Consider the following 9,939-nt stretch of genomic DNA (forward strand, 5'->3'; position numbering starts at 1 on the left):
ACCATCTAGGAAAAATTTCGCATCGAATGGTGGTAGTTTCATGTCGATACGATCAGTGGTTTAGGCGTGATTGAGCCTCAAACGAAGACCATTTTCATTATATATATATATAGAAGAAGAAGAAGAAGATAGTTATACATAGAACATCAGTTCACTACGGTAAGTTATAAGTTAAACTTTATTTAGGTATCTGTTGCAATAATAAAATCAATTAAAAATATCTTATCACTGACGATATAAGTAAAGATTGTAGAAAAAATGTACCCAGAAAGTAAATTCTCTTAATTTTTAACCCTCAACACAAAAACTACGGGGTGTTATAGGTTTGACGTGCCTGTGTGTGTGTGTGTGTGTGATTTTGTTTATGATTGGAAGGGGAATAACTGGGGAGTGCTATATTTGTGGAAAATCGGCCCAAGATGGCCGCCGTCACAAAATGGTGTATAACATTTTTTTTTATTACCTATACAAAATTTTAGCTTAGTCTATTATATGCTGTACAGTGCTGAACTGGCACCTTCTTTTAGGTTGTGTCACATATTACATGCGTGGTGTCGTTGATATTGTAATGTGTGTCTCCTTTCTTTCTTTATTTTATCACAACTCAATATTGGTATCAAATAAAAAGGGCTTAAGAGTAAGTATAATGTATATTGATAGCCGTAAGTTATTTAAATTTTCAATTTATTTATTATATTAAGCTATTATATTATTATACTCGCTAAAATCTGCGGTTTCAGCAGCGAAACCTGGTGGTGGTCTCTGATGGTGCTCTCTGATGGGGATGCAATACAGCCTGTAACCTTAAATAAGTGGATATTTGTCTCGTCTAAGTCTTTAGACATGTCCACCATTCCGTACTGGACTAGCGTGGTGTACTATTGCCTTAACCCCTTCTCGTTGGGAGAGGAGACCCGGTAATAAGTTGATATGATGAACCTGTTAGAGGTACAGCAGTTATATTAAACCCATATCCAGTTTCTACGCGGTATCGTAGCATAACGCGTAATCGCTTGACGGCACGTCGTATCGGTAGGATTTTTTATTTACACAATTGATAAGCATTTTCGACTGCAGATGCGAGGTTCTGGATTACCGCGTCGGAAAATGAATGGTATTGGTTTTTTCTATCAAGAAGTTCTAAGTACTAGTCTGGAGTTTGGAAATTGACCGTGATTCAATCTAGCAGGTTAAGCTGTCGGCACTGCACCTGATCTCTTTCCGGTCGAGACGGAACTGCCGTTCCATCGGGCTATGAGTGTGATGGTATAGGGAGTGCACCTGTATTTGCGTATACAATTTGCGTGTAGTTGAAAAATCGCATCTTCCGCGTAGTTGGAAATTTAACTGTAGATTGACCACCGTGGCCGAAATCGGTCAGGGAAACTGTTTTTTTTTTTTTCAGTTTCAGAAAATTCACAATGTTGACGGTGGTGCTAATACTCTCATTGATGGCGTGTGGTATTTTGTCGTGGTGGCGAAGAATCCCAAATAAAGATGAACCACCAGCCTACCCAGGCGCTCTGCCTCTGATTGGGCACGCTCATCTCTTACTCGGAGACAGCGTGAGTAAGTAAAACCCAATATGAGTGTATACACAGGTTACACTCGCGTAAGCAAGTACAAGCGTCATGAACATACCTATGCCTGCAAAAGTTACTGACTAAACTGTACTTGCACGCCATAAAGCAATAAGGCCGCCTCAACGCTCTGTAAACTATCCCTACCCCTACTAATATTATAAATGTCAATGTAAGTTTGTTTGTTACGCTTCCACGCAAAAACTACTTAACCGATCCTCAAGAAACTAGACAGAACTCCTCAGCGGACAGCAGCAAACCCCTCATTTATGGCTTAGCGATACTGAATACTTTAATTTTTTTAGATCTACAACAAAATTTAATGCCACATTAAAAAAACAAAATTAAACGCAGACGAAGTCGCGCGCAACAGCTAGTATATAATATTTGTTGTGTTATACAATAAAAGTGTATTAATTCATTCTGCTACTGGCTCTCTGCTCTCAGCTAAAGCAAAGCCTCACTTGCTCTTTATACAGAGAATAGTTCGGGGAATTTGAATTTTTAAGAAGCCGAAGATTTTTTTTTTAAGGTTTTATTAAAAACCAGCATCGCTCCGCGATAAATAAGTCTTTGATTGATTTGTATATTCCTGTATCACCCTAGGAAGTTCGATGTTTTTCCAGGACGAAAAGTAGCCAATGTAACTCTCCGTTTATATTCTCCTCTCTAGGGCGTGAAGCACTGACAAAAAATAAAAAAAACTTTTTCTATTATAATCTGTATATATAAAAGAAAGATGTGTTAGTTACAACATTTATAACTGAAGAACGGCTGGACCAATTTTTATGATATTAGATTTTTTGGATTCCTCTTAGACCGGAATAGGATACGAAGTATTAAAATATAACATTCAACATAAAAAAAAGGATCCGCGTTACGCAGTTCCCCGGGACAGCTAGTATTAGCTATAATATTATATAGCTCTTCAAAAATTTTATAAGTATAAATATGGATTAACATTTTACAGAACTATGGAATTTTGCAAAAAAGGCATGTCTCGAGAGCTGGAAAGCTGGCGGAGCTGTATCTTTTTCAATTGGACCAAAAGTGTTTTACGGTAAGTTATCTTTTAACTGTCCATTTAATTCGTAATTCTAATAAGGGAACGGGCATTCAAAGCCGCGAAAATACATGGTTCAACTTAAGAACCTGATTCCAATGCGCTCCGACGAATGATAAGACCAGTCTGTATACTCTTTGGACACTGTCAAAACAACGTGATCGGTTCGTTTGCGGAGTTAGATGCAAATGTATAAATTGCATTTTTTTTCTGCAATTGAGCCCCCGACTGCAATCTCACCTGGTGGTACGTGATGATGCATTTCTAAGGTCCTGAAGTAACCTCTCCAAATTATTTTCGACCTTAATCGGTTTCGATACGGCATCGTAGAAGCTTGCTTGTTTGTTTGCTTAATGGCACGACTTTGTCAGTAGGCTGGTAGCCACGAACCAGCACAGACCAGAGGAAATAAAGAAATTTTAAATTCCTCAGTATCCCCTGCCGGAGATGAAACCTGGGATCTCTTACTTAGAACCACAGTGTTCACCGATGCACCAGACAGTTTGTCAAACCTGTTGGTAATTGTTAATGCATTCTAAGATGGTAACGGGCTAACTTGTTAGGGGTATGGCAGTGATATAAAATTCATACCCAGCGACATTGTACTGGAACGCTGACGGTACGATCTAGACGGTAGGCAACTAGCCACGGTCAGAGACCATCACCAGACCAGACCAGAGAAAATTCAAAAGTTAATAAATTACCAAGTTGCCTCGGCCGGGGAGCGAAGCCATCCCGGGTTTTGGAGGCATATTAGCTTCAAACAAATTTTCCAGCGACTTAAGAATCATCTCCAAATACTCGAAGTAAACAGTTTTAACCTCTATTTTAAAGTAATCATTATCATTTCAACCAATGGACGTCCTCAGTTGGAATTTCCAAATTTTCTAACAAAATTTTCACATAATCGTGTGCTCCTCACTGGACTGCACGACACCCGCACGCGCGAGAGCGGCGCGCACGCGAATTTCGCACGTTTTAGACGGTCGAAAAAGACATAAATCTTGAACCGAGGCTTCATACATAACTGCCATACTTTGAGTGATTTCATTCAACAATTTGACTGCTAAACACACTTACCGCCGCTCCTGGTCGAGACTTTCTACGAGTTCGCTGTCGGGGTGTGCTGCCTGGCCTACTCGGAGGGTTCCAAAATCCGAAGACCTGGGCAATTTGTTTCAAGTGGTTCCCAATGACTTGCTGGATGCCATCCGTCCACCTATTTGAGGGTCCACAAATGTTGCGTTTTCCGTAGCGTTTTCGCCATTCCAGTACCCTGGGAACGTTGGCTATCGGTTCGTCGAGCTATATCCCACCCATTGTCCCACCATAATGTTAATCGTGGTGCTATGTCGGTAACTCTATAAACTTATCTACTCATTTCTGACATTTAAGAGATGTACGATATTATTATTTATTTCAGTTGTAACGGATCCAGAAGATTTCTTGAAAATATCCAATACATGTTTACAAAAAGACCACATCTACGAGTTCTTTAAGGCTTGGCTTGGAAATGGATTAGCAACTAGTTCCGGTAAATATTTTTTTTCCAATACATACATACATCCATTCCACCCTCACAAATTTTCGCATTTATAATATTAAAAAGTATGGTACGCATGCATTCGATCGTTGTCCTGTATGCCTTGCGACTTGCTGTTATCTGTGCAGAATTATGTCCTTGATCTCCGACAATATTTATCAAGTCTTCATTAAAATTAGACACTACATGTTTTATTTTAATCCGTTCTCACGTGATGCCCGGACAGAAATTGAATAAAAATCTGTTTTGGACTCGGTATCGATTATAAAGAAACCCCCGGTCTAAATTTTTTAAATATATTAAATGTACAGAAATCTTCCAGTTACAGTTTTATTACAAATATACAAGTATAGATAATAATAATAACAAAAGCTATCTTGAAACTAGTATATCTGTGACTTACATAAAAGTATTTTAAATCACTCTTGCACCCGTTAGCGCTACTATGGGCGTAATTTCATATCGTTCAAAGAAGACTGTTAAGTCTATAAGCCAATGTGCTAACGAGAATGTCAAGCAAAATACAATTTCCGTTAACACACCCCACTTGGTAAGCCTATATCACGGTTGCCTATTTAAGTTTAACATTGGTGCTTACTTTTCGTTAGGTCACTATAGGTTTTTCACAATTAGTCATTTACTATTTGGTACTTATAATATCTTTAGTTTTAAAAACCTTGAAACTATATGCTTTAAGAAGCTTTCAGTCGACTCGACTTCGTAGAGCCTAGGAAAAGAAAATTTTAATCTTGGATTTAAAATTTATCGTAAATAGTAGGTATTAGAAAAGCCAGAAAAGCCCTTTTATTTTGAAGGACTCATATTATTAAAATCGGTTCATCCGTTCGGGAGCCGCGGTGCCACAGTTTTAGTGTGAGAGAGCTTCGAAACCAATCCAGTGCTACCTACCTACCTCCCCTTAAGTCTTGGAATTTATACACTGTCAAAAGCCTTTGACAGGTCAAAAAAAACCTATGCTAGTTTTGTTAGCGCACACAATATATTATTAAGAAGGAATGTGCCTGAATGAGCAACATGCTCATCCCGATGAAAATAAGAAACTCATGCTTTTTAGAGTTCTAACTAAGTCCATGAAACCTATGTGGGCACTTTGGGCATAAATCTAATAGTGATCTCGAATGTAAATAGTTGCTCTATCTACATTCAACGCAATTTATGACGGTTACATAATTTTTCTTACAGTGTTAAATAATTCATGTTATTTGTTTTCATATAGTTCCAGTTTGGAAAATACATAGGAAATTGTTAAATCCAGCATTCAGTCCTACCGTTCTACATGGATTTTTGGACGTGTTCAATGGGCAATCCCGACGTTTGGTGAAGGATCTAGAGGTAGAAGTCGGCAAAGGACAGTTTGATCATTGGATCTACACACGGAATAATACTTTGGAGACACTTTGCTGTATGTTATTCTGAATCATAAAATTGTATCCCCTAATTCATATGTATTACTGAAGCGGTAAAAGTCTAGTGCTTTAGACTTCAGTTTCCTTTTCGAGATCGGATCGAGATCTGCGTTTTAAAGAAATTAAATATCACTTGCTATAACGGTGAAGGAATACATCATGAATAATTCTCCATGCCTGAAAATTCTTTATTTTGTTTATTGTACCAATCCGCACATGGCCTCTATGATTTAACTCCTTATCGCTCTGGGAAAAAGCCCATGCCCTGTAGTGGGATGGTTAATAATGGTAATGATTGGTAAGATAGAAAATTTACAATCGTGCTTAGTTTTAAACAAGGAACTGGAGATAAAAATCAACCTATAAAATAATAAAAATGTAAGTTTAAATTTACGAACATTTTTAGTGACAGTGATGGGAGTAGACATAAGAGACGATCAAAAATTGTACAGCGAATACATCAATGCAGTTGCAGAGATTAACAGCATCATGATGGAAAGAATCCAGAAGTTCTGGCTTCACAGCGACTTTATTTACAATTGGTCAGCGTTGAAAAGGAAGCAGGATGCATGTTTGAAGATTTTGCACAATATGCCTTACTTCGTAGGTTTTATCTTGATAGACTTCGTTGACTTACCGCTTACGTTAAGTATTTTATACCACATAAGCTTTCATCCGCTTTCAACTTTCATCCGTTGTTAACAATACAACTTTAGCAGTAGCTTTTTGATACAGAGCTCGTGATTAACTTAAGGATAAAATGTACTAAAATAATATAATATTATATAAATTTCAAGCGCTTTTGTGAAATAAATTAAGCAGAAGTGGCGTTGATTAACATAAATTACTATTTTCAGATTCTGAAACAGAGAAAAGCTGATTACCAGAATTTCGATAAAAAACAAATTGAGAAGACGGCAAAAGGTACAGTATACCTATGCTGTTGAAATTAATAAAAATCTAGGCAACGAATCTTTCAAGCAATGGTTGTATTTATAAAATATTGGTAAGGTCAGGTGGACTTTACGCTCTAGTCTTTTGTAGCCCAATGTCTGGAGCGTAAAGGTCCATATTTTTAATTTCTCCATTCTATGAGAGGCTGCATGTTCTTCTTCTTCTGTTCCTGGGCCTGTCTTCATACTTGGTTGGCACCATCCGTTGTACTAAGGGCCATTGAAATGGCTCTGAGTTGGGTCACTCCAGCCAGCCGAGCTCAACAGTTTAAACCCAAAGCCAAGTGAGAGAGAGGAGGCATGTGTCCAGCAGGACTGGAGATGTCTTTATGGCATCCACTAGATTCCATCTAGAGCTCGTCAAATGTTATGCTTGAATGCAAAAGTTAAATTCTTAATTTTTTTTTTAAAACCAACAATTCGGGCCAAGATCACAGAATTTTTATTTTTTTGAGAAACTTCACATAAGCTTGTAAGAAAAAATCTTCTGGAAGATTCTATTTAGCTCGAGTATGAAGCCTATACCAGATCTATCATCATAACATTAAAGTCATATTATCATATTAATAAAACTTTTCAGGTCCAATATTCAAGCCTTTCTTAGATATTCTCCTTGAACTATCAATTGAGGAAGGCGCATTCAATGACCGTCAGATCAGAGAACACCTGGATACGGCGATGTTTGCCGGTCACGACACTACAGCCACTGTATTAATGTACAACATGCTACTGGTTGGATCTCACCCTCAAGTTCAAGAGAAAATTTTTGAGGAGTAAAGTATTCCTTAACGTGTTTTTTTTTTAATACACATTAAAAATGCGCCACCAAAAGAACTGGAATCTGGGTATCACGGGCGGAGACCCTAAATGCAAGGTCAAACCAACCTCTTGCTTCATACAAGTAGAAACAGCGTGTGGTTTTATAACCGTTAATTTGCATGCCACTGCAAATGTGGCCATGGATTTATTTAGCTTTTTGATTTTAGCTTAAGACAAAGTCGAGTTTTCCTTACTTCGTCGAGTTTGACTTTTTTCAATCTCGCCGATTGCTAGAAAATTAAAAGTAGTATTTTGAATTCAAGTACATACAGCATTTACTCGGTCGTACTTGTATGATATCAGTTTTTTATAAAACTATTTAAAAAAAGTAATTAATTTAATTGTTCTTTAAAAATTATAAAAGTGGGCAACGGTGGAAAACGATTATTTTATATACCCTCCAGAGTAAATTATTAATAATATTTTTTTATTTTATTTTATTTATTCATAAGACAGACCACAGTACACACACCACATTAATTGTAATTACATTCATAAACAAATTGAATTATGTGTTAGAATTACAAATTATGTCTAGTTCCATTACAATAATCAATTATAGGTGTTTACAGGATTGTCGTTGTTATCTCCGGTCACATGATAAAAAAATGAAAACTAAAATAAGTATTTAACTAAAAACTATTAAAAATAATAATGTAAATATGAACTAAGCTAACTAAGCTATTTTAACAGATTGATAAGTAATATTAAATTAAAATTAAAATTTATAATAAAGATAGGTTATTATTAATATTTAATACACATACAATTTTCTTTCTAAAACTAATGATCAACGTACATTCTTCTATTTTAATACATGTATAAAATATTAAAAGATAACAAAGATGAGACTTTTCTTAATTGGTTTCGTGTTTATAGAAACATGTGTAACGGTTTGTTGTGTTTCAGATTATTCAACGTGTTCGGTGATGACGATAGGGACGTAACAAAGCGAGATCTATCACAACTGATATATCTAGATGCTGTGTTAAAAGAAACCATGCGGTTTTATTCTGTATCGCCCTTCGTTGCAAGATTAATTGATAGAGATATAAAACTGCGTAAGTTTTACATTATGCTTTGATAGATGCGGTTCAATTGTTAAAAAAAATGATACTGTATTTCATGCAGGCTGCTTGCAATACAGTATCTGCAGCATACTAAACCACTGGTTGAGTCACTAACTAAGAAAGACTTACTTGATTGGTTTTAAGTATACATTTATATTTTTTTGAATCCAAGCATCGGCTTGCATGGCATCGGCGGTACGAGTACAGTTCTGTCAGAATACAATTGTCACCACCCCTCATCTGCCGACTAAGGGAATATTAAGGCGAAAATACAGCAGTGCTCTTTACTACTATTCCGATAAACTGCGATTCCCAGCCCGTCTGTCCAGCCAAGTAATTATGGGCAAACCCCGTTTGGCTTTCGTGCAAAAGTGTAATATAATAGTAATATTTAAGACAGTATATTTTTAAGTTCAACGTGTAATATTTTATGCTATTTATGAAATTCCATCTGCGGTGTTCCAACAAGTTTTTGAGGGGCTTCTAAACAAATTCCACAAAACTCGTTGTCAAAAATCCGAAACACTTCACGGAATCATGGGAAACAGTTAGTTAATTTATAATTAAGTAGCCCTAATCTTATCAAAAGAATCTTAATTTTTTCCTTTTCACCGAATTGAGAATCTTTTAAAACTCGATTAAAAGCTAAAAAAATTTTTTTTAAATAAAATCACTTGTTTTATTACAGGCAACTGGACTCTCTTTAAAGGTCAATCGTGTTTAATGTCCAGCTATGGTGTCCATATGCATCCCCTGTGGGGTCCTGATGTAGAACAATTCAAGCCAGAGCGTTGGCTGGATCCCGCGTCTTTACCTGATTTCGCCAACTGGCATTCGAGCTTTAGTTTAGGAAGAAGGAATTGCCTAGGTAATGTTACAAAATAGCCTTCTCTTTTTTTTAAAGTCTGATAAGCATAGAATTCTAGATCGTCTGCCTTTTGCATTTCAGACTGAATTGCAAACAAACAATGGATTTGAAGACTTGACCCTTCAAAATATTTATATAGCGATTAATGATAAAGACCGCATTGAGGGCATCAGTGCTGCCCCTCGAAAATCATATAAAGATGTCGATAACAGACAAATGGATTTACTTTAATCTTTTTTCAGGTAAAGCATACGCTATGATGTCAATGAAGGTTACTCTGGCTCGCTTATACCGACACTATAGGCTGTCCGGAGACCACACAAAACTGGTAAATAAGATGGAGATATTGCTGAAGCCAGTATCAGGACATCATATTACAATTGTAAAGAGGAATAAATAAATGTTATTATAGTTTAGTTATATTATTTTTAAACATCCTCTTTTGTTGAACAGCAAAATTACTAATGTAATTTTCAACAAGCAAAATATCATTTGTTCAATTATGAAGATAAGTTTAATAAGGATATCTTTAAGAACTGTGTTTATAAACTTTGTTCACGTGAAAAATGTCGATATTCATTTACTCTTATTGAGAGGATATAGGCCCGATACTCTG

At 36.4% G+C, this 9,939-nt stretch overlaps 1 protein-coding gene across 1 annotated transcript; it reads left to right on the top strand.

Moving 5' to 3' along the window:
- Positions 1-1,421: 1,421 nt before the first annotated feature.
- On the top strand, positions 1,422-9,723 carry LOC120634169 (cytochrome P450 4C1-like). The gene is made up of 10 exons (XM_039904595.1): positions 1,422-1,569; positions 2,551-2,640; positions 4,067-4,177; positions 5,424-5,609; positions 6,020-6,216; positions 6,471-6,537; positions 7,147-7,339; positions 8,295-8,446; positions 9,144-9,323; positions 9,566-9,723. Exons 1-10 carry the CDS (start codon positions 1,422-1,424, stop codon positions 9,721-9,723), a joined length of 1,482 nt encoding a protein of 493 aa, XP_039760529.1.
- The last annotated feature ends 216 nt before the right edge of the window (positions 9,724-9,939 follow it).

Source organism: Pararge aegeria, chromosome 23 (genome assembly GCF_905163445.1).
Source record: "Pararge aegeria chromosome 23, ilParAegt1.1, whole genome shotgun sequence".
Taxonomy (NCBI): domain Eukaryota; kingdom Metazoa; phylum Arthropoda; class Insecta; order Lepidoptera; family Nymphalidae; genus Pararge; species Pararge aegeria.

Bases quoted from the DNA above. Each gene is read 5' to 3' on its own strand.
- LOC120634169 (XM_039904595.1), top strand. From the start codon at position 1,422: ATGTTGACGGTGGTGCTAATACTCTCATTGATGGCGTGTGGTATTTTG. The intron at 5,610-6,019 runs GTATGTTATTCT...GAACATTTTTAG, and splicing joins TACTTTGGAGACACTTTGCT to TGACAGTGATGGGAGTAGAC. The intron at 9,324-9,565 runs GTAATGTTACAA...ATCTTTTTTCAG, and splicing joins AGGAAGAAGGAATTGCCTAG to GTAAAGCATACGCTATGATG.